The 25,215-nt window shown below is 41.1% G+C and overlaps 1 protein-coding gene and 1 long non-coding RNA gene across 3 annotated transcripts in view; one reads left to right on the top strand and one right to left on the bottom strand.

The window, feature by feature from the left end:
- The window catches only part of LOC135222791 (uncharacterized), a 128,829-nt gene that overhangs the window by 13,979 nt on the left and 89,635 nt on the right, over positions 1 to 25,215 (bottom strand). Inside the window, exon 2 of the long non-coding RNA XR_010316339.1 lies at positions 6,673 to 6,780. This is a non-coding gene — a long non-coding RNA (uncharacterized LOC135222791). The remainder of the gene's footprint in view (positions 1 to 6,672; positions 6,781 to 25,215) is intronic.
- LOC135222790 (uncharacterized) overlaps positions 1 to 25,215 on the top strand; it is a 79,807-nt gene that overhangs the window by 4,360 nt on the left and 50,232 nt on the right. For both annotated transcript variants that reach the window (XM_064261076.1, XM_064261075.1), the window contains exons 5-7: positions 8,463 to 8,715; positions 10,034 to 10,246; positions 18,583 to 18,745. In XM_064261076.1, the coding sequence (XP_064117146.1) occupies positions 8,463 to 8,715; positions 10,034 to 10,246; positions 18,583 to 18,745 (629 nt within the window). The remainder of the gene's footprint in view (positions 1 to 8,462; positions 8,716 to 10,033; positions 10,247 to 18,582; positions 18,746 to 25,215) is intronic.

Raw genomic sequence — 25,215 nt, 5'->3', positions numbered from 1 at the left:
CCGTGCTACGCAGTTGTTTATATTTATTATTATATATATATATATATATAATATATATATATATATATATATATATATAATATATATTATATGATATCATATATATTATATTATAGTATGTATTGTTTATATATATTATATATATATAGATATTCGGTTGCTATGTAGTTGTTTATATTATATTATATATATATATATTATAATTCCGTGCTATGATATTGTTTCTATTATATTATACTATATATATTATTACTAATCCGTGTACTATGAGTTGTTTATATTATCTATATGTATATATATCATATAATATATTATATATATATATATATATATATATATATATATATATATATATAAACAACTGCGTAGCATGGAATTTAAGCAGAATGTGTCCATGAGAAAGAGAAACTAAAGTGCGAGATCTTTTGCCTTTACTCTTAGAATTAAGGTTGATATATATCGTCTTGCACTGTTTCAATTTCCTCAGCCTGGCTTTGCTGCTATTGAAATTGGTGGGGGTAAGGTGAGCTTGTAGAGACTGATGAGTGTGCAATAGGTAGATTGGAATTTTTTTTATTTAATACCAGATTGGCCTTTTCTAGTGCATACAGCATCTTGCGCAGGATAACCTGGTACTCTTGCCAAGACATGGCAAAGATGACCGTCGTCAAGATACACCACACAATTCTCTATTCCCGAGAGAACTTTATGCATTAGTTTCTGGAAGCAGCCCGCTGCATCCTTCAGCCTAAATGGCATGACCCTATACTGCTAGAAACCATCCATGATGGTGAAGGCTGTTAAAGGCCTCGATTCCTCTGCTAGGGGCACTTGCCAGTAACCCTTCTCAAGATTGATTTTGCTTAGGAAAGGATCCTGTCCTAAGATATCGATGCAGGCATCTATCCTTGGTAAAGGATACTGTTCCGGTTGTGTGACCTCATTTAGTTTACGGTAATTTACGCATAGTCTATCCCCTGCCTTCTTTCTTCGGCATTAGAATGACTGGAGAGGGCCAGGCACTGTGGCTGGGTTTGATCAACCCAACAATAACTGGAGGTCCATCTGTTCTTGATGTGTTCAGCCTTGTTTGGACTGACCCTATAGTACCCCTGAGCAATATGCCTCCAGGGTGGTAGTATGCTCCAGTACAGAAGTACAGCCGAGCGTGTCCTTTGTGACCTCTCCAAACTCCTGAAGAAGGGTCCTCACATCCTCCTGCTGGGCGTCAGTGAGCCCTGGAGAGATTATTTCAAGGTTATTCAAGACCTCTGAGTTTGTATTAAGCAAGGAAGGGATGGTGACTATTACTACAGCTGCAAGAGCAGCGTGGGTAGGAGGATTGTCCTACACAGTTCCAGTCTGGTACAGTTTCAGCAGGTTTATATGGAGCGACTTCACTCAACATTGCCCACAGTCCACCAGGTAGTTGAGTTGTCCTCTTTTTGCAAGTATCTTATTAGGGCCTGTGAACTGCGACTTTAGAGGTCTGGTTGCTCCTGTCCTAAGCACCAGCACCTCATCTACCACAGCAAGGGTTCCCATCCTGGTAGACTTATCAAACTTTATCTTAACCCTCTCTTGGGTTGCTGCTTTGGTACCTTGGGCAATGGCTCAGGCAGCCTGGAGACAGTTCTGGATCTCTGGAAATTCCTTAACCCAGTAAGAATTCCAAGAGTCGGCCCAGGCCCATAGAGGATGTCGATAGGTCCATGGGTGGAGTGGGTGTATAGCAGGTTGAATGGGTTGTAGCCTGTAGTTTCAGACTGGCTATGTCAGATGGTGAAGAAAGTGTATGGCAAATTCTCTTCCCAATCTCCCCTGCTCTTGTGTTGAAGCTTAACCAGGGTGGAGCCCAGGGTTTGGTGAAAACATTCCACGATCCTTTGGCTTTCTGGCCTGTAAGGTGTTGAATGTAAGTGCTTGATCCCATGAGCCAGCATGCATTTCCTGAACTCATTTGACATAAAGTGTCACCCCTGATCACTCTGGATAGTGGTGGGGAAACATAACCTGCAAAAGAACCCAATAGGAGCTTTGATGGCAATCTGGGAGGTTTGGCTCATGAAAGGGATTGCCTCTGCATATTGTGTGAATCAGTCTATAATTGTCAGGCAGTGTGAATCTCTGGCTTTGAAGTGATTACGCCATTGGGGAGTGCAGAAATCTACTACCATGTCCTTAAAAGGAACACCTGCCAAAGGAATGTTCTTCAGGGGAGCCCGAGGGATTTTCTCATTGGCCTTGCTCACTGTTTGGCAGGTAGGGCAAGTAGCTTACACAGCCCTGCACAGTAAAAGTTGTCAGCAAGGGTGGAGGTGGTGCGGCCTACCCCAAAATGACCACTGAGGCTGTTGTGGGCAAGGCGCATGACTTGCATCCTTAGGTTGGCGGGAAATACCAGTTGCTTCTGGAGAGCTTTAGCAGGGGCAGCTCAGTCTCAAGAGATTCAGAAAAGGACATTATCCTTTATCTTGTATTGGCCTTGGGAGAAGTCCCCATGAGGATCTGGGTCTGTAGAAGCCATTCTGATTGCTCCTGCAGGTCCAGATCTTTGTGATGTGAAGCTATGAGCTGATCACGACTGAGTCCTGGGTGAAAGGCATCTGCTCCAGTAATCAGGCATGAAGGTTGGAGGGGATCCTCCGGCATTGTAAACCAACCCACTTCACCTAAAAATATTTCAGGGTTGGAGGTGAGTTGCGGGGCTGAATCCTCCGGAAGGGAGGCTGGGGTTACGATCATGCACTAAAGAGGTACACAAACGGTCTGCATCTGCAAGTAGTCTTGCCCAAGCAATAAAACATGTCCGGTGGTGAGGATATCCATGACACCGAACCGGTGGGTGTGAGGCTGGGAGGAGTTGCTTTGGCAAACATCAAGGCAAACTGTAGGCAAGTCCAAGGAGTGAGCACTGAACCGACAGATGGTCATCCGTTCATCTTCCTTAATGTCCACTTTGGGAGGTACTTCTGTTCCTACGATGAGGTTCACTTTGGCGCCAGTGTCCACAGGCAGGCCCTCGGCTGTTTACTGGTGCCACCTGGATGTTGGGGAGCTCTAGCAAATCAGGGGAGTCAGAAGGCTACATGTTAGTTTGCACTGGTTTAGGGGCCATGTATTTCAGGCAGCCATGGAATCTAGCCGATGTATGACCCAGGGTCTTGCAATTCAAGCAAATCTTCTTGCTGTAGTCCCTCCAGGGTCCCTTCGGGCCCAGTCGGGGCTAAGAGGTGGCTGTCCCATGCTTGGAAGCCTTCGGGATGGCACCCTTGTCAGTGCAGGTATCAGCCTTATGCCCAGGCTTCTTGCAGTTGTGGCACACCACTGACTTAGGGGTGTGGCCATTCTTGGGTTGTGCGGTTGCAGAGGTAAATCTGGGAGGCATGACCTTCTGGTGGAGGGAGTTCTGGTGGGCATGATGTGTTTCTCAATTGTCTGCCAACCTAGCGCACTTAGCCAGCATCGACGGGTTTCTCTCGTGTAGATAGCAGCCGAGGCTGCTAGGGGTGTAGTAAAAGAAGTAGTCTATCTTGAATCATTCCACAACATTGGTGAAATCCCGAGCCAGGAGAGATAAAATTCAGTGGTTGAAATTTTTTCCTTGAAGTAAACCCAATCTGTTCAGGAACTGTCCAGCATCCTTAGGGAGGTGCCCCCAATTCTGGCACCACCTCTCATGGGTGATCTCATAGGGCTGAGTGATGGCACTCCTCACGAGGTCCAGGTTCCCCTGATCTTCTACAGAAATGGAGCAAAGAGCAATATGGCCCTTTCTTGTTATATGTTTATTGAGCACTAATACAATTTCAGTCTCAGAGTGGGAAAATTTTGGAATACCCATGAAATGTGATCAAGCCACCTTTTGGGTCTTCATCGGTCTATGGCTGGGTGAGGCTGTGTATCCCCTGCAGCGTAGTGGGCGTTAGTGGGAGGGGGAATATTTGCTGCAGCTGAGCTAGTTCAAGTTCATGTTGCTGGATGGCTTCCCTTTCTTTCGGTCTCGCTGGGCCACTTTGTGTTGGGTGGCCTGAACCTTTTCTACTTGGGTATCGACCCAATTTGTAACTTGCCCTCCTCATAGATTTTTCTCCACGTCCAAGGCTTGGAAGTGTCGGATGTCCTCAGCGAGTTCAGCCATAGTGGCAAGGAACAGAAGCGTGTGGAGATGCCTATAGGTGCAGGGAGTAGCATGCTTCTCAAGACATCTATGCAAGGACCAAGAGTGTCACATAAGTGACGGCACTCCGTAGGTAAGAAAAGGTTACCTCAACTGGTACTCACACCAATGAACACAAGCTGGGAAGTATCACAAAAGTGGCACTCAAGGAGGTAAGCGAGGGTTACCTCAGACTGATATTCACACCAGTAAAGCATGAAGCTTAACTTGGAGTCAGCGGTAGCGATACAGGAGAACTGGCACTCAGCCACAATTTCGAATCTGCAGGGTTGTCAAGGGAGTGACCTGGCACTGTTTGCCAGACATGTAACAGGTGTGTGTCAGCAATGGTGACACACAGAAGTGAACTGGCCCTCGACCAAACACTTAGTAGTAGGGGTGTCAGCGATGGTGACACACAGAAGTGAACTGGCCCTCGACCAAACACTTAGTAGTAGGGGTGTCAGCGATGGTGACACAAGAGTTAACTGCACTCGGCCAAACACTAAACAGAAGTGGGTCAGTGATAGTGACCTACAAAAGCGACCTGGCCCTCAGCCAAACACTTAATTGTAAGGGTGTCAGTGATGGTGACACGAGAGTGTACTGGCACTCGGTCAAACACTAAACAGCAAGGGTTTCGGCGATGGTGACATGGAATTGAACTGGCACTCGGCCAAACACTAAACAGCACGGGTGCCAGTGATGGTGACATGGAAGTGAACTGGCCCTCGGCCAAATACTAAACAGCAGGGGTGCCAGCGATCGTAAAACGCAAGTGAACTGGCACTTGGCCAAGCTCTAAGCAGCAGGGGTGTCAGCATTGGTGACACAGAAGTGAACTCACACTCAGCCAAACACTAAAAGCAAGGGTGTCAGTGATGGTGATATGGAAGTGAACTTGTACTGCTTGCCACTCACTTCAGCAATAGCAAAGGAGTGCAAGCAAATTACGTCCAAGGACAGAGGCACTCTGATCAATCCAAACAATTGTGGTGGAAATCACAATACAGACCAAAAGGTGAAAAGGTGAACAACTGCCTTGCTGTTGTAAAATGGGTTTGTACTTAGGATGATATATATTCGTGTTGGTAACATAGAGGTTGTACTACTCATGCATGAGTAGTGAGATCTCAAGATATTTCCACTAGTACGTCACAAAAGAATATTTCACAAAGTGTGGCTAATTCCCAAAGTAAATCCTAACTGAGTCTACAAATGTCAAAATCTCGGATTGTCCTCAGAAAGTTAATGACAGACAGCAGTTAGCAAACGTGAGAGTGAATTCCTAAGGAGGGCGTGTGTAAATCCTTTAATGAAAGGTCAAGGGCAGTTCATTAAGATTACAGCTAAGTCAGAGCAGATGACACGAAAGAGCTAGAATTCTTGGCAGAGAATTAATAGTCAATGTTTCAAATACTTGAAGGGAACATGGATGGCCAGAAAAGAATAAACAAAAACTACATTAATATGATTGTTACATGACAGAACAGTTACCAAAGTTTAACATTACTGTAAAAGGCTTTACTTTAATTCATCAGGAAGGAAAGTAAGGAAGGACTTGTTCAATGGAAAAATTTAAAAATTCAAAATGATGTACTTATTACTCAAACACTTTCGCTAGGCAGTCGAACGTGATGAGAAGTTGCCAAAGGTGGCTGCATGGAGTTGTGAAGGATATCGTGATTGCAACAGGGAGCTACACATTTGCCCAGAGTGAATACTACCCTATTATGAAACACTAAGATTTGCACTCATTAAACACGAAGAAGAATGGTCTTCAAAAGGACACATAATAATAACAGTTATGTTAGCAGCGTATGGCAACTAAAGTACTGGCATACTGCGGGGAGAACTTACTACAGCTGGCATGTATGAGCTAAGGTAAGTGTGCACTGCACTGAATACCACTGAGCAGCAGAACCATAAAGAAAATAAAGGTAAAAACAATGCAGAAAATTCATTATAGCCAGCTCAAGCTAATTTGCTAGTGACTGAATGAATTGTCTTAAGGTATTGCTACGTTAATTTAGCAATTGCTATTTAATTAACTTGCTAATTAGTTTGTAAATCCTGGCAAGGTCGCCACTGTTATATGCTACCAATCTTGAGAGGTCACACTTCCATAAAACAATAATCTCAAAAGGGGCAACAATGTTTACAGCTTAATTAGTCTGACTGTGCAGATTGGCAGTATAAACAGAAAAGGAAAAGGGAACCCTACTTGAGTAGTCTTAGAATGTTTCAGAGATAAGCACTATATACTCAGATAAATCAATTAAGCACTATAATTCTCAATAGGGGTATCTGAAGAGTGAATTTTACAAGGAGCACTATCAGTCTCCATGGCACTTCAAGTTTAGGTTAAATCACAAGGTAAAACAGAACACTGGTGCCAATTAGCAAGTAAACAATACTACAACTAAAATTAGTACACTAAGGATTACAAGCTGGAATAGCTTAAAAGGTATCACAATGTACAGTGGTAAAACACTACAGTAAATAAATATCACCTTGCCACTGCAGTTAGGGCACCCCAGGATCTTCCTGGCCGTTAGGCTTGAGGTGGTTCTGCTGGAGTCTGCAAATGCGGGGCACACACGGAGGACCAGCGATGGGGTCTGCAAGATGTACAGTAATGACAAGAACACTATCACACTGAAGAATATGAAAACAGCAATTTATTGAACTTGCTACTTCACAATGGGGATGGGGTGGGAGGGCCGAGAGCATATAACAAGCAAGGAAACACACCATTACAGGGGTCAATACTAAAATGGGCTTTAAAGAATTCTGGGAATTTAATAGTGAGGAGAGAGAGAGAAGGTAGTGATTTTCAAAGCTGACAGGACCACGCCTGAGGGCTCGCTAAGGGTGAAAGGAAAATCAAGGAACTGACTGGGGGGGGACCAGCTGGAAACATTAAGCTGGGTCAGGAAGGTGTGAATTCTTATACTACAATAGCTACTGGTTAATGGGTATTGCTAACCCTTGAAGAGGTTAGTGGGTGCGACTGAAAAGCAGTTTACACCTTGCTCTGAAAGGTTCAGTTCGTTGGAGAATGTGTTTGACAGGTCATTTATCATCTAGGATTAAAGGGAGAACTCTTCCCGATTTTATGTTAATGACTCGAAAGTCAAAATACTCCCACGGGGACTTATGAGCATGAGATACAACTCTAGGGAGGACCTCACACAGATGGGGAAGTACGCCTGTGGTGTGAACAGGGGGGCCGGGGGACTGAACTGTTTACTTAGCTTTTCTTATTTGTGAGTGCAGTTGTAATTAATATGATAGGGACCGAGTAAATGCCATTACTAGACAATCATAACCGATTATATATATATATATATAGATATATTATATATATATTATATATATATATATATATATATATATATATATGATATATATATTATATATATGTGTGTGTGTGTGTGATCTGATTCATATATAGGGTCATAATACATATTAACTTTGCTACAGTAAGAAATAAAAGATAGTACTACCACCATACTATACAAGTAACAGGAACACATAACTTTTTCTTGGGGAGAGGAGCACACCACCACCTCAGTAACTTAAGGCAGGTGCTCGTAAAGTAGTGCCTCAATACCCCAAGGGGTTATCAAAACCGGTTCTTGGTGGTATCGAAAAGGCATCCTGAAAAATTATAAATTAAGGGAGTTTCCTCGACTCAAAACCGTGGTGTGGGTTCAAAATTTATCATCTTTAGGTTTTCCGTTTCCCAGCGCTGTAAACACCTCTCTCAACAATGGTCCCCCACCCAACCCCCTCACCCCGCGCATCAGCTGAGTGTTTAGTGTTGAGGTTTTGGTTGCTTCGAAAAAAAAAGAGGAGCACAAAGCCCATGCAGCTCACAGTCGAAAAAATCGTGGTGAATAAGCGCAAATAGTGTTGTGTAACGTGATGTAATCTGAAAAACGATCCGATATTGAATTTGTTTTTGTTTGTATATTAAGAGCTAAAAGTTGGGAGCAGCAGGCTGATATTGTAGAAGGGGTAACAATTGTAGAAGGGGTATCAGGTTGATTTGGAGTTGAACTTTGGGGTATCGGGCAGAAAACTTTGGGAACCACTGGGTTAAGGAATACCATGACTTATGATGTGTATAACCAAATTTTCAAAAACTAATTAAGACTTATTTCAAATGACACATATAAATGTTAAATGTTGTATTTTAGATAACTTAAGAATATTTCATAAGCGACCCAAAGGCCCAAAACCTTAATGCACTCTGCAATTCCCATTGTCTCTGTAGTCACAGGTATGAGTATTTCAGGATTACACTACGTCAGACTTGGCCGCTTACGCAAGGACACAAGAGGGTCTTTTCAGGTTCGTGGGTGTCTCCTCGCAGAGTGATGCTGCTCTGTTGTACGTCGACAGACCTGAAGAGTGTTCTGATATCACAGGATGTTTATGTGGGACAGAAGATGCATTAGAGAAAATCTGTCACATCATGAAACCGAAGTGTCCTACACCTGAGTGTGACAGTCCAATCAAAATGAAAGGATTTTGCTGCGAAGTTTGTGGTAAGTGCAAAGACTGTTAATGAAGTTCTAAGATACCAATGTAAAATCAACAGATACTGAACATGTAATCTGAACATGAGTAAGACTGTAATCTTCATATTGCTTTAACCATGATTTCACTTGGAAAAAAAATAAAAGGTGAAAGATATACAAACTTGGTGTAACCCTAGCTAATAGTCATCAAAGAAAATTAGCAATGTCAATTTCCTAAACATAAATCATATTTGGAACGTAATAAATTCCAGTTAGTATTTGCAAGATGAGGATAAACTGATGATTCACTGAGTCATTATTTTCTCAAATGGAATTGTACAGAAATGACACAGTTGCAATAAAACACATTCTGTTCAGGATTATCAATTATGAGCAGGGAGGTAATTCATCTTTATCGTTCCGTGTAAACCTATTTTTTGGGGACATAAGGCTGTTTTTATCTCATTTTGAACAGAACATTTGACCTTTTTTGTATTAAACAATAAAAAACAAATGAATGATGAATTCAGAGTGATAGTACCCTGAAGACTCAATGAAACTAAAGTACCTATGCAGAAAAATTAGACCAATATGGTGCCTGGAAGTTTTTAAAGAGGGATAAAAGCGATGTACAATGATATGAGCCAATAAAGGATCCGAAAGGCTTGGAATATATCAGTGCAAAAATACTAACATGAAATATATATGAAATGAGGTTGAATGGAGTGTTGAGAAATGAAGAAAGCTGAGAATAATAAGGTAACATGCACAGAAATGAAGTCGAAGTGGAAAACAATGGAATTTTTTTTAGATATGTGCAAGATGGTTAATGCACGTGTGATATAAGGATAAAGATACAGGAAAAGTATCTTCACATCAAAACAATTAATTCCATTATTGCAAACTGCTGTAAGGGACTGGATATTAGAGATGGAAAAGACGCACATAGTGTATATGCATTGCAAGAATCAGTTAGATATATTTGGTATAGCTAAACATTGCTTAAAGGTCAAAAGGTAGAGGAATGGGAAATCAGGAACTGGCTGCCTTTTGCAAGTGGGTGATAATATAATTGAGGGGTTGATTAGCATGTGTGAAATACACAGTATTTGTGCAGTGCGGATAGGTAGTCTATTTGGGAATGAACTTCACCTACAATCACTATTACTACTTTTCGTAGGGCTCGCTCGAAACATGCGTTCTCGGATGAGGCATAACCTCGAGGAAGGTAAATTTAAAGATCTTTGACATTTAGTTAAGGTGCTATAATCCATTCACTCATCAGGTACAATTAATTAGCTTATTTGACCTTATTTGAAAACTGAAATTTGAATGTTTACTTCAGGAGCTGAAGTTGTCATCACACACAATGGATCCTTACCCTTAAGGGATGTTGAAAATCTTCTGGAAGATCACATAAGGACACCGGTTGCTGAACATCTGACAACTTATATTTCCAAAATGGACGACGATTTCTTCCACGTATATTTTACTCCAGTTAATGACCAAGGCAATTACATAACTGCTTCTCTCGCGTTTAAAACCAAATTTGACATAGGTAAGAGTACCATATCATCTTATGTAGCTTTAACTTTTTGATGAAATTATATATATATATATATATATATATATATATATATATATATATATATATATTATATATATATATATATATATATATATATATATATATATATATATATATATATATATATATATAGGGTATAACACGAGTTTATGCAAATATTTCAAGAAATGAAAGAAAAGATAATTTTCTATAGACATACTATGATACATTTTATTGGTGAGGCGAATTTTCAAAATAAACAGTTTTTCTTGACGCTGCTCTCTCGGCCAATATGGTGAAATGCATTAGACAACTGGATTGCTAGTCTTTTAAATTTGAGTCTCCTCTTGCAGGTTTTTGAAAAATGTAACATTACATTCCCCTCAATTAGCAAATCACCTGTGAACAGACTTCACTGTAATCTAATTTTAATTATTAACTTTGCGTATCAAGAAAGTAGTGTAAATGTCACAGAATTGTTGAATCAGGAGTCAGGACTAGGCCTATGCTGAATGAGTGATAATGACAGTAATCATGATGACGAAGGAATGCAGGTAGGGAGGTTACTGCATTTTGAACAATGTCAGCTTTTCACCTCTTTCGATTACTGCATGAATATACGTACTATCTTTTTCAGGAAAGACTCAAGAAAGCGAATTTTCTGTAATGTTCCCATTCTTTTTCATCTGATAGAGACGAAAGCCTTTTCTTGAGCGTGTTTTTCCCTTCGACTGGTGTATGATGAATACTTTTGATGGAGAACAACAGATTTTTATTATATGTGTTAAATCTTTCATCAGTGTTTAATGAATAGGCCTATCTTTGATGGAGGGGAGATTCCTTTCAGCTTACTTTTCTTTCCTTTATTGGATTCCAGTTCGCACCATTGACGGAGAGGAAAAAGGTTTCAATGATACTCGCATTTTTCCCCTTCGTTCAGTTCCTAAATAATACATTTGATTTGGAAGTATTTTATTCACATTGGCCTAATCGCCAATTTCTTGCTATAAAAAAAATTAATAAAGAATCTGACGCTTGTAACTAAAACACACCCTTGGCGGAAAAGCGAGACTGTTTACAGTAACAAGTGAAATGATCAGCTCCTTCCACCAGGCAGGCCACGTGGCCCCCGCAACCTCCATAGCCATGAGTACTCCGACATTCCGTGCACACCATCTTACTCGGCCATTTAATGATACGGTTATTTTAAAAATTCACCTCACTGACAAAAGAAGACTTGAAATGCATGTTTACAGCACATTTTCTGCTCAGAATGACTTTTTCTTTAATTTTACCAAATATTTGCATAAACTTGTGTTACAACCTGTATATATATATTAATACGAATTTACCTGGGGAACTTCGTAAATCACTAGGATACACTGAAGATCCACGCAACTTACTGGACAACGCGAGATTATCAATCTCTGGTCTTGAGATCTGGCAAAAACATAATAAATTAAATACAGCTGAAGGCCTGCTTCAAAGGGCAGTGATTTAGGTAAACTCTGGGTTTTTTACTTAACTAATTATATATATATATATATATATATATATATATATATATATATATATATTATATATTAGTTAGTATACCCATAGTTTACCTAGTATATATATATATATATATATATATATATATATATATATATATATATATATATATATATATATATATATATAATAAAACTAATATAGGACTGGTTAGCATAACTGGAACAAAGAAAAATAATAGCGGAGTGACATGATGAAGAAGAAATGTGGTATATTCTTGAAGGAAAACCCAAGTTGATGCACAGAATCCACAGCTGACTAACTCCTAATCTGTAATCGAAAACACCTATGATTACCACTTCTCTGGAATGAGGCGTCTGTTTACGGAATTGAGGAGTTGCACAGAGGGTGCCTGGAAATGGACTCGATTCTGATAGTTCCCAATTTAACAATTTACGTTACACTTCACTAAAATGCTGTGCAACTTTGAACAGCACAAATAGAAAGGGCAATACAGGTCTCACTGCAGGTATATTGCACAATGAAAGGAATCAGAAAACAGTAATAGGCTAATAGCGACGTGACTGCCGAAAAACTTTAAGACTTGGCGATTTACTGTGTCAGAGGAGTCGTTTCTTATACTTCAAGGGGGTCTGCGATGGGGGGTGTGGGTTGCAAGTGGAATAGCCCCACAAAAATATACTAGGCCCACAGCCATGTGCTCAAGGTGGGGCAGTTCTAGAGAGCAAAGGGAAAGGACAGGTGTGTCCTAGATATTGTCCAACAAATTCTGGGGTCCAGTCTGCCGATTCAAGGCCTTTTATAAATTCGGGGATTATCAGGTTCTTGCATCCAGATGGCATTAGTGTGCATCTCACCCTGGCATGGCGACCTCATGGCCAAGATGGCAGCAGCCATGAGATCAATCCTGTGTTGCCCTCTCAGCTGCAGCTGGCTTTGCTATTGGCGAGGATTTAGCATTAAGATCAGTTGGAAGTTCACTCGAACAAGGAATGAGGATTAAAGTAGTTCCCCAGAGAGAGAGAGAGAGAGAGAGAGAGAGAGAGAGAGAGAGAGAGAGAGAGAGGATTGGTGGTAGGTACGAATCAGACCTGCCATACTTTAATTAAAATGAGTAGAATGAATTTCTATTAAAATAAAATTACTAAAGGCTGGAGAGTTTTGCTCGAGAACAGAATTTATCCTTAGCGCCTCCCCAACCAAGTTAGCATTCACACCCAAGACCTGCTGAGAATGGTTACTAGGAACCAAACACATTTAAAGATTACCTTATTTCTCTCTCCCTTCCCTTTTGGGTATCTTAGGCTCTAATGTAAATTTCTGCAGACTATTGATTGCAAGAGACAAAATACCAATTTACATTAATCACAGAACTAATACTATGCAGCTGACACAAGAATAAGTTTATGTTTTAAGAAGAAAACAAAGTGATATTATGCAGCATGTAAAGAATATTACATAAAGTAAGATGCTTACTTAATTGATGATAAACTTAGCCTAGTATCAAGAGGTTAATATCGTTATAATTAAAATACTCCATGCATTTAATAAAACAGTAGAAGAAGAAATTATTAAAAGGCGACACGAAGGATGTAATAGAAGAAGAAACCTTGCATTCTCTTCTGGATAGAAGTGCCAAGTTCTCAAGATAAAAGGGAGGCTCTGTGCCATGAGCACGAGTGCCAGGAGAGTTCATCAGCTCTCTCTTAGGCTTACTTGGAGCTTCTATGCCTTTGCCCTCTCTTTCATGGATTTCTCGGATGTCGGTGCATCGACTTCCAATTTTGACATGATGGAACCAAGTTCAAGGAAGTTAGGGGAATGCCTGCTGCGACAGCTGGGACAGAGGGATTCCTTACAAGATCCAGCTTCAGTCTTGGGAGCTCCTTAAGTTCATGTTCCACTTGAAGGATGGCAGAATCCTTACTCAAGGTCTGTCTGCTGTGGACTGGAAGAAGAAGAAGAGGTCATAGTGGGCGTGAGAGTGGCTTGCACGTTAAGGTGACCAACCCAGGCACGGGTTGCAAGTCTGCGCCTTTGGGTGAACTTTTGCTGTAGTCATGGGTATCTTGAGGAGAACCTAATGGACCTGGGTTGTCCTCTCTTACCAGCACTGGTAGCAGATCAAAACTGGGAGGGGAGAGGCGGCCCAGAATGGGATCTTCAGGAAGGAGATTCGAGGCATGTTCTGGCACTTGCACTAATGCAGTTTCAGGCACAGGAATCAGGTTTGGAATTGGCTGAACTGCCAGATTGGGTGGAGCCTGGCACTGCTCTGGGTGCGGAGGTGGCCCAAGCAATGGGTTAAAAACAGGTTTGTGATGCTTAGTCATGCCTAATGAATGATTGGAGAGGTTTGGACCCGTTGATTTTCTTACCATAGAGGGGGAACCGGAAATCATGTCCCAGGAGGTTGTCATAACCTCCAGGAAGGTAGCTTGCTACAGAAAGAGTGCAGATTTTGGACCTATAAGGACTTGTGGCCCTCAATTGAACGGTGGGAAGTATCATCTCGACATGATTGATACTCTCAATCATGATGAGGTTACAGCAATCAGTAAGCACATATGGGACTTTGCCTTCACTTATGAGGGAAACTTGCGTGCTAGTGTTATTAAACACAGTAACCTGGCAGGTGGAGTAGCTACCTCTTGGGGGTACCACAGAAATGTTACCCTTGGCTGGAGGGCCTAAGGTTTCTGGGTTTGTCATTGCCAAGCAATGGCTGGGGTACTAGTTTTGTTAGGGCACTCTACATATTGAGCTGTGGCCATAAACCTTGCAAGTAGTGCAACAGCTTTGGCTAAAATCTTTATGTGGCACTGCCCCTGCGGGGGCGGGGGCAGTGGCAGGCTGATGATTCCTGTTTAGGGGTGTAACAGGTGCCTTCTGCTGTGGTGCAGTGCACATGTGGCACTGTTCTATAGGGTGCCCTACCTTTTTGCAATGTGCACACAGTGGTTTCTTATGGGGGTGTCCATACTTGATTTGTGGTTGAGAGTTTGATAAGGCTGGTGAGGAAGGGCATATTCTCCTTCTGTGGGAACTAAGATGAGGATGATTAGTGTCCCAGGTATCAGCCCAACGACAGCACTTGACCGCCGTCTTAAGAGCTTTATCGTATAGATGGGTGGCCGGGGTTGGTGGGGCATAAAGGAAGAAATACTTAAGCTGGAAGAGTTCAAGGACATCCTCTGTTATAATGGCTTGGAGAGAGTCTAGCCATCGTTTCAATGCTTGATTTTTTTTAAAGATAAATTCAGACCAAGTTAAGCCTGCCTCCTTGGGCATGTCTCTCCACCATTTTCTCCACCAGTCAGGAGTTATTTCAAAGCCTTTATGATTGTTTGGCAGACAAGGATGAGATCTCCTTGCTCCTCGGGGGTAAGGGTGTTTGCCCAAGATCAGAGACACTTCTTCAGGAGAGGGCATGTATGTCTTCAGGACCTTCTCAATATGGTCAAGCCAGGCTTCAGGCTCGGCCTCATCCCATCTTCTTATGAGGGAGCCTACACCGCTGAGGGTCACATGTGGAGTGGGAGTGGCTGTGTTGTGCCCTCCTTGGACTGCCATTGCAAGCTGATGTGCCCTTTCTTTCTCCATCTCTGTTCTTTCTGCTTCTTTTTCAGCTCTTTCTGCTTCCTCTCTCTTCTTCTAGGCTATTCTTTCCTTCTCCTTTGCTCTTTCGGCTTCTTCCCTTTTCTCTTGGACTCTTCTTTCTTTTTCCTTCTATGCTCTTTCTGCTTTGTCCCTCTCCTTCTGGACTGGTCTCTCTTTCTCTTTTTCAGTTCTTACCTCCTTTTTGCCTCTCTTTCTGCTTTGACAGAATCTACTCTCTCTTGGACCCACTCCCGTAGGGCTTGTCCTTTTAGCCCCAGTTACTTGCCAATGGCCATGTTGTCAGTCTACTGGCATATGCTACCCATTTTGAGAAGATGCTTGTTTAGGCATTATCCCCTTGGATATAATGGTAAAGACTTAGGGCACAAGGAAGTGGTCAGTGTTGCAATATAGGCAAGTATGAACTGCAACCTGCAGGTGAGTAGTACTGGCACTCAAGTCTAATTGTGACCTGAGTGACCTAATTGGTCAAAAAGGAACGACTGTGATGGTTCCTTGGAACTTAGGATTGTGCTAAGTGAATCAGGGTGTCTGAAACGACTCAGGGTCTCGGAAGACAGGGTGTCTGAAAAGACTCAAACTGCTTGTACTAAGCGAATCAGAGGTGTTCGAAGGAACGGATTCAATAAGTCTGGAATAAGACTAAAGGTCCATAATGTCTGAATAAGAATCAAAGTTCGATATGTCTAAAGAAGACTCAAAGTTCGGGATGACTGAATTTAATGTCTGAATAAGACTCAAGGTTAGTGTTAAACAAATTGGGGAGGATGGGATCTCGTAAGACTCCAGGGTGTTCTCAATGAAAGGATTCAGGAAGTCACATGACTTCAGATGGTCTGCATTGACTGGAGATAAGTAGTCCCATAAGGACTTAGATAGTTTGAAATGAACAAAAAAGAAGTTTTGGATGGACTTGAGGTTCAAAAGGACAGCTAAAACTTCTCTAAATGGATGGAGAATGTTCAAAAGAACAGATATATAACGTCTCTAAATGGACTTGGGAATGTATGGTATAACGTCTCTAAAATGGACTAGGATTTAGCACAATGTTTTAAAGCAAGCCTAAAATAATATTAGATCTGCTGAGAATCGTCGAAGCTGCTTGATGTGGTTAAAATAACAAGGCTGACGTAGTATTTAACATTGCTTAGAAAGTGATACAGGAGTTTCAGGGAATTGAATATAAAATAAATAATGGAACTTCTAGAATCTTGACCGTGTATTGTAACCCAGGATTGGGAGTAGAGGGATAGCAGAAGTCTTTGGTGGAGTGTTAATTTGGCAGAGGCTCGCTCAGAGGTAATGGTAAAAGCTTATGTAAGGTTTGATATGATTTCCACATATAACGGTTAAAGCATTTTGCTCGTGCAAAGGGACTACTTAAAGTTAACATGCATATGCTGCCTAGAAAAATGTTTCATGTGCTAAAAAAAAAAAAATAATATATATATATATATTTATTGTTATGTTATGGGACCTGATATTGGCACGTGAATGAATTTTACACATGTTCACTGAATCTCATGCGACTGCTTGAACAACATTTTATGGAGGGATTAATTTTGGGAAACGACCTGGTAGTTCTGGGAAGATTTCATTTGCTTGGAAATGAATGAACTGAAAATAATTTGAACGAAAATAGGATTTACCAGGTTCGCTGCCTTGGAGAAGAATTTAAACAAATGCAAATATTAAATACAATTATTGGCTCACATGACCTGAACAAAGTTTTTCACCTTTATGAGATTTACTCAACAAACAGAATAATATATTCGACTAACGAATTCCTAACCTCTACAAGAGAGAATAACACTAGGAGATGAAAATTCCTTGGTTTTATGGTCGCCGAATTGCACCTCTAAGAATTCAGGACCTTCAAATTTTGTCTAACACGTGGATGAAGGAATAAGGGCACTAATCCTTTTATTAATACTTCTGAGGCATGGTGGCCTCGTGGCCAAGATGGCGGCGCCCATGAAATGATCTTTTGTCGCCCTCCCAGCTGGCTTTGCTTCGGGCAAGGATTTAGTATTTTTTCCCGGTCCGTGCCTGAAATTACGGTCTGTCAGCATTCACTCGAACAAGGAAAGAGGATTTAAGTAGTTTTCCGAGAGAGAGAGAGAGAGAGAGAGAGAGAGAATACAGGTTGTCACATGCGCGGGTCCGGTGCATTTCTATGAAACCGACCATAATCTGTCACGTCACCCGGTCGAAGTGACAATTTACTGATGTAAACAGGGATAATTGCCTTTGTTACACTTTGAAATGTGATTTAATAAATATCCTTCCATAGATTTAAGCATTAAAAGCGATTTTGGACGTAGTGCATGTGAATATCGATATTGGAGAAATCGAATAGGCTAAATTTTGCACAAATAAGGGTTGTTGTCGTGAGGAACTTTTAGACTGACACAGGATCCTGGAGACTGATGCCATGGGTTTTTTTTTCCCTGTATGCATTTGGGACCTCGTCAATGGTTTTAAAGTTTATTTCCTTTTGTAATTGTAAGTTGTCATTTGGAGTAAGTCCACCTTTTCAGTTCACGTATTTTCTTAAATCTAAATAGTTTAATTTTGTGATAAAATTGAGGTTCACACAAAAAACCCTTATTATGCAACATTTTGCCTATTCGATTTCTCCAATATCGATATTCACATGAACTACAGTATCTCATATGCCCAGAATCATATTCACCACTGATATTTATTAAATCACATTTCAAAATATAACAAGGCAATTATCCCTATGTTTACATCAGTGAATTGTCGCTCCGACCGGTTTGGGAGACGTCACAAAATTACATACCCAAATGAGTCCCAAACTCGTCGCTAGAGTGGAACTACCTTGTCATTACTATATCGTGGAGAGAGGAGAGAGATGGGGGTTGTGCGGGGGGGGGGGGGGGGGGGTGGGGGGGGGGGGGGGGGGGGTGTGTTGTTGGGGGGGGGAGAATCAGACCTGACATATTTTAATTATAAATAGTAGAATGAACTTTTATTAAACAGGCTGGAGTTTTGCTCGAGAGAAAGATTAATCCTTAAAATACACACATATTTATATTACATGTATAGATACATATATTGCGTGTGTTTTTTTTTAAACCTTCTATGCTGTAAATAAATCATTACTGTTCAACGCTTAACTAACATTGTCACATGCTTTATTTCATGACTGCCATTTATGTTGGAAGAGTTCAGCGCTGCAGGGCAACATACAACCTTGCTGGCTTTCTCAGGAAATCAAATTCCAGAAGGCAGGAAAGGACCATCGGCTCATAGTGTTGCCGCAGCTTTCATCACTCTCTCAGTCTGCTTAGCTATTGGCATCGCTGTTTATTACCTCAGGAAAAGAAGGTAGGTCTTAGAACTCACGTTTCTTTCTCTCTGTCCCCAGAGAATTTTTACCTTTCAGTTGTACATTAAGTTGCTTGGGATGCTAACTCCATTCCCATGTCTCCCCTGGCTGCTATCCACCGTAGTCAACTATTAGGTACAAATTTCACTCCTTTGGTCAGAGGCATAATGGATATTTCAGGAAAGCTGACTAAATTGTTTCCAAATGGATGGAAGATGCATATGTTAACTGTCAGCAAGCAATACAGTATATACCTACTACTACAGACATAAGGGAAGTTGGAGTAAAACATGTACATGGTGTGATAATGAAAATTTTTTGAAGGGCTGTGCAGAACAGTACAGACAAAAGTAGCTAAAATATTATACAACATTATATATACTGTAAACAACAAGTAAGGAAGAGAGAAAACGATGGGATTTAGAGATGCCGTACCTAGGAGGGGGTTTAAGGAAAAGCTCTACAGGAGGAAAGTAAATGCAGAGTAAGGTTGGTGACCAAATGAATCTTAGAATAAAGAATGCATTCATTTACCGTCGTAATATCTCACACATGCAAGGTAGGGCTGTATACACATGGTCTGGACTACTTATTTATAGTCAGAAAAATTTGGAGTGTAGTTGCCATGAAGCTTGTTTTAAAATTTTCAGCAAGTTCTACGCTTACTTATTTCCTCTTTTTACCATAATCCAAATATCGACAGTTCTATATATGAATGTCTTTTGGAAATTATTAGAAATGGCTCAGTCATGGATTTAAAAGCTTCATTCGTTATTTGAGGAGACTGTAATGCAAAGCACAGCGAGTATCTAAATTTAAATTCAACAGATCAACATGTCCGGTCTGCTCTTGAGTTCTCTGTAGCCTCCGATTTTGTTCATCTAATTCAGGAACCCACACATATTTCTGGCAATACATTAGACCTCATATTCACACATGTTCCAGCTATTGGCCAGTCCAAGGTCTGTGGATATATACATACTTCTGATATTTGAACCTTTAAGAAACACGTATCTGTCAATCAGTATAATGCCACCAGGTACTTAACATTTCAGATGCTATATTAGATCCTGGTCCCAAGAAGGAGTTGAATGAAATGCTGATGTTATTTTAATAAGGTATGTTCTTAGAAAGGTCATCAAATTTAGGACAAATGGCCAGCCATGATTTGATTATACATATACATGCGCCTACCATGACAAACAGACCAAATTCAACGCATGGAGGCAAAACTGTTCAAATGAAAATTACACCATTTTTGTCGAGTTCCGCCATACTGTGAATAGAACTTAACATACAGTCGAGAGAAATTACAATAATTCCTGGAAGAGGACACTAAAAGGAATTTCTCAGCCTCATCTGTGGTGAAACAAATGGGCATCATCTATCTTTGCGTCAGGCTCGCCTTCCATTCCACCCACTACTAACAGATGATGGTAGATTGGTTACTGACCCTATGGAAAAGGCTGAACTGCTTCGTCGAGCTTTCGAAGCTAAGAAATAAGCTGAGGATGTCCCTTCCCCTGATACTTGTCATCCTGAACCTATTGTTAAAAATTTTGCATTTTGCTTCATGGATGTTAAGAAAATTCTGGATTAGCAGGGGTGGAGAAGATCCTGATGGTTTTTTAAAAAGTTTCTAATGTATTGTCTCCCCTGATTATTAAGACTCTACTGACTTTTATGTCGACGTAGTATCTTTGTGAATGAGCACAAGCTTAGTAATATAGTGCCTGTTCCAAAGAGTGGCATATCTGCAGACTGCAGTAACTACAGGCCAATCTCTTTCTCCCTGAACACTCCAAAGTTGCAGAAAAATTTTAAGCCACTATTTAAGTATGTGGAATCTACAGGATTGTTAGTTGATAGTCAAAATGTACATAGGAAGCAGTTAGGTACCTGCAATGCTCTTTTAGACTTGACAAGCCATTTGGAAGATATGCTTGATAAAAACTTTGAGTGCAGGTTAATTCAAATATATTTTAGTTCTGCTTTTGATTTAGTAAATCACAAGGCACTTATTTATAAACCTCAGAATCAGTGGGTGTTTATGTTTTAGGATTACTCCAAGATATCCATACAGGTCGGCAGCATCGAGTTGCTGTCGGTGGGATCTTTAGTGAACCAATACTTATTGTGTCTGGATTTTCACAGGGTAGTGATCTTGGTCCATTGTTACTTTTAGTGTAAACAAGTGATAAGGTTGTTGGCCTGGGAAACAAGCTTGTTCAGTATGTCAATGATGCAACACTTGTGGGTGTAGTAAATTCTCCACTTTAGAGAAATGAAGCTGCCATCAGCCTCAATCCGGGCATGGTCACGATCAGGGATTGGTGTAGTCGGAGGGACATAAGGCTGAACTCCAGTAAAACGAGAACACTACTGATTGGCAGATCTCATACAGACTTTCCACCCCATCCTCCCCTTCAAGTGGATGGAACTTTGCTGAAGGTCTGAAGCTTTAACTATTCTAAGCGTAACTTTTGACTCAAATCTGACTTTTGAGAAACATCTAATGAAAAGTGTCAGCAAATGCTGCACGAAAGTTAGGTAGTGTTCATAAGAACTCATATATTTATAACAGTGATAAAACCAATGCAAGCTCTTTTAGTTAATTTGTTCTTCCTTTACCAGAATACTGTTCTCTGCTGTGGATGTCTGGTTCTGCCAGAAATTTATCTTTTCTAGATAGTCTATTGTTTGTCACTTTTTCATAAGTTGTATTTCAACAGATCTTTCACGCAATTGATCCCTGATCACCTGTTTCCACTGAAAGCAACCAGATTCACTGATAAACAGCGCCATTATACAGCAAATGTGCCTCGCTGTCGAACTTCTCAGTTCCAGGGGTCTTTGTTCCTCACACTGTTGGACTGTGGAACAGCCTCTCTGAGGATGTCGTGCAATTGGAACTTCAAAAGTTCAAGCGAAGATGCAGTGCATTACCACCCTTATACTATTCTCCTTGCATTTTAATACATTTTTACCTATTTATTAATTCATTTATTCTTTTTTAATGAGTGAGATTTCTTTTTGGATTTCCCTTTACCTCCTCTTACTTCTTCCTAATGAACACCACATTCTTTGGAAGCTTGATTTTCAAGTCGATGGCCTGTGTGGGCTTGATGCATATGAATAAGGGTTCATCTTGTGAATAATGATAATAACAAAATGGAGAGAGGTTGTCAAAAGACAACAAAATCGTGATAGAGCAAATATTTTGAAATTTGTTAAATGTGCAGGCTAGAACAGTAGTAGATTAAACCAATACAGGAGTGGCTGGGGTTACTTAAAATTGACAAATGCTTGTGGAAGTCATGGAAGATCTCAGGAAAATACTGAAATGAAAAATCTCAATAGTGGGAAGGCACCATGAGGTCATGGAATTACATAACTAGTATGATTCTATAGCATTGTAGCGAAAATGTGTTACAAGGGTCTAATTGACACTTACTAATAAAAGGAAAGAAAAACATCATCTGGTAACATAACCTACCTCAACCGTCCTCCACTAAATCAAGTTATTAGATCTAGGCTAAAACAAACTCTGGGATACAAAAAATAGTCTTTATTTCCCCCCAAAAAAACTAACGTGAAAAAAAGGAAATGAACTGGAAAACCCAAAAACATTAAATACAATCACTCCCAATAATGATCATCTCAAATAAAATGTCACACACTACTTCTTTATAAAAACTCATCAGTTCAACCACTATTTCTATTTTCCCAAAAAACTAGGAGATAAAAGTGTCAGTCAGAGAATTCATTTTATGTGGTGACATTGGAATCTATCTGTGAAAAGAAACCACAATTATCAGAAATAGAATATAAATGGGTACGCACACAATAAAAATAGGGAAACAGAATTATGATATGGGAAAAAGAAAATAATTTTCCACTGCACTTCAGCTTTTCTCAGGACATCTGTAAAATGTTCAATTGTTTAACAAGGTCTCTTTATCACTATTACCTTTCTGGATGGATCTTCTGCACTTTTCCTCTAGACCTCTTTCACTTAACATGTGAACAGTTTCTTCCTAGAATCATTGCTTTTCGCCTGCAGTCTCATTATATTACATTCTAATGAACCCTGGTGTTCGTACATATGAATGCATTAAATTGTTCCAGAAGATTCCATGAGCACGTCCTGTTTGGCGCACAAACAGACACACATGGCACATTTTTCTGGCATCACGATCACAAGGCTCTTGACCAGCAACCAAGTTAACTTGCACATTCATGCTCTCACCTGTGAGGCCTGTAAAGACCTTCTTTACCCATTAATCATGATCATGTATCTCATCTAGCAAAGCAGCAAGAATCACATGTATATATTTGTATGTAGAATTTCCTGGCTTTTTCGCCAATATATAATTCATCAATGTATGTCCATTATGTCTTTTGCTATTGTTATTTTATTAGCCGCTAAGAAACACAAATTTTCCTCTGTCAGTGTGTGGGTTGCGAGACTCGGGTATCAGGCACCCCGTTTCCATCTGCACACTGCTATGTATACTGCGTGGCCAGATAAAAAAATCACTTAGTACCCAGTTCTGTCTCATTCCAACCTCAACACTGGTGACCCGAGGAGTGAAGGTAAACAACGGTTTTGTCTTTGTCTTTAATGGACTCACTACAGCTGCACTTACCTTCAGAAACCTTTAACGGAACCATACGGCGACAAAGTTTAGGCTTCTGGAAGCTCCTTTATCAGAAAACCACCCACGCCACTAACAGACTAATCACGGCATACCTACCCATGTACGTTCTGGCGTGTTTGAATGGTTTTGCCTGGCCATTGATGATTCACATCGACTATATTCAAAAAGTCATTAATGGAACCACACTGCATATAGTTTTGACTTCTGACAAACCCCAAACACCATTAACGGACTAAATACAGCGCTTAATTCACGTTTTAGTGCGAGAATCAAATTGCCAGACACTGAACTCGAAAGTCAATCAGAGGACTCACAGATCCTCTGCATCCCCCTCTGGCCTTTAAAAACCACGATATCTCAGGCAATAAAGTTGCCACCATTTTCACTACAAAATACCGCGTTAGGGTTCCTGCGGGCCGACATTCACTTCCATGTACCCAAGCTCCTTGGCTAGACGCACAGGCGGAAAAAATCAACTATGAACACCTCTGCAAAAAGCTCATCAAAATATACTCCATGCCCTTCCCAGAGAGAGCCCAATGTGCCTTGGACCTGATGAACCAGCCCCTGGGGGATGATCAGCCTATCATGAGAAATATTCTTGTGGTGCCTTCCTCAGGAAGTGAGGGCACATATTATGGAGGCAGACACACTTCCAATGGAGAAATTGGTGACCATCGTGCATAAACTCCACAAGGCCACCAAGGTATCCAAGCACGTCGCAGCACCCGCAGCCTGATAAAAGAGAAGGTCGAAGAGAGGGATACACATGTAATATACAGAAAAAAGGCGCCACCGCAGCAGCAGTGGATGTGGACGAATTCAACCTGGTGTTATTTCCATCGAAGATTCAGAAAGAATGCCAGAAACTGCAGAGCTCCCGGTGCATTTCCAAAAAACTTAAGAGTGTGGCCACTCATAACAACAGGAGCCGCAAACAAGGAATCCCAACCAGTGGGATTCTTCATCCACAACGCGATCATGGGGCGCTGAATGCTGGTAGACATGGGAGCCATGCAGTCTGTCTTTCCTCTATTGAGGGAGGACCACAACTTCCCACCCAACACCGCAACCACACTAGTAGCCACAAACAGATGCCCCATCCACTGCTATGGAACCCAGACCCGCAGAATATCCATTCTGGGTCATAAGCATGAGTGACTCTTCGTCATTGTGGATGGCAGGTTCACCCTATTGGGCGCCGATTTTCTCGCACAACATGGTCTGCTGGTGGATATTGGCTGTAAACGTCTTCTAGACACAAGAACCTGCCGCTCCCTCCCGCTCGCCACTGGCCCGCGAATGTTTGCTGTATGTGCTGTTACGTCATCCAAATACAGAGCTCTCTTGCACAAATTCCCATATGTCTTTAAGCTGGAACTACACCAGGTGCCGGGAACACATGGCAAGCACAGCATCTATCATCACATCACCACCACGGGCCCGCCGGCTCATGCCAAATTTCGCTACCTGCCACCCAAGAAGCTCCAGGATACTAAACAAGCATTTGCAGAAATGGAGAGGATGGGTATTTACAAAAAGACATCAAGCCCATGGGCATCCACCACTCCACATGGTAAAGAAGCCAGACAGTTCCTGGAGGACATGTGGGGACTACTGTTGGTTAACCTGGTAACAACGCCTGACCACTATCCCCTGCCAAACATGCAGGACCTGACAGGAGCCCTACACAGCACCAAAATATTTACTAAAATGGATCTACTTGAATCTTATTTTCAAGTGCCAGTACAGCCCGACGACATCCCGAACATACACCTCCTTCTACCCCACCTCTGACCTCAGGAATG

The sequence above is a fragment of the Macrobrachium nipponense genome, chromosome 8 (assembly GCF_015104395.2).
Source record: "Macrobrachium nipponense isolate FS-2020 chromosome 8, ASM1510439v2, whole genome shotgun sequence".
NCBI lineage: Eukaryota > Metazoa > Arthropoda > Malacostraca > Decapoda > Palaemonidae > Macrobrachium > Macrobrachium nipponense.
This window is presented reverse-complemented; position numbering and strand designations above follow the sequence as displayed.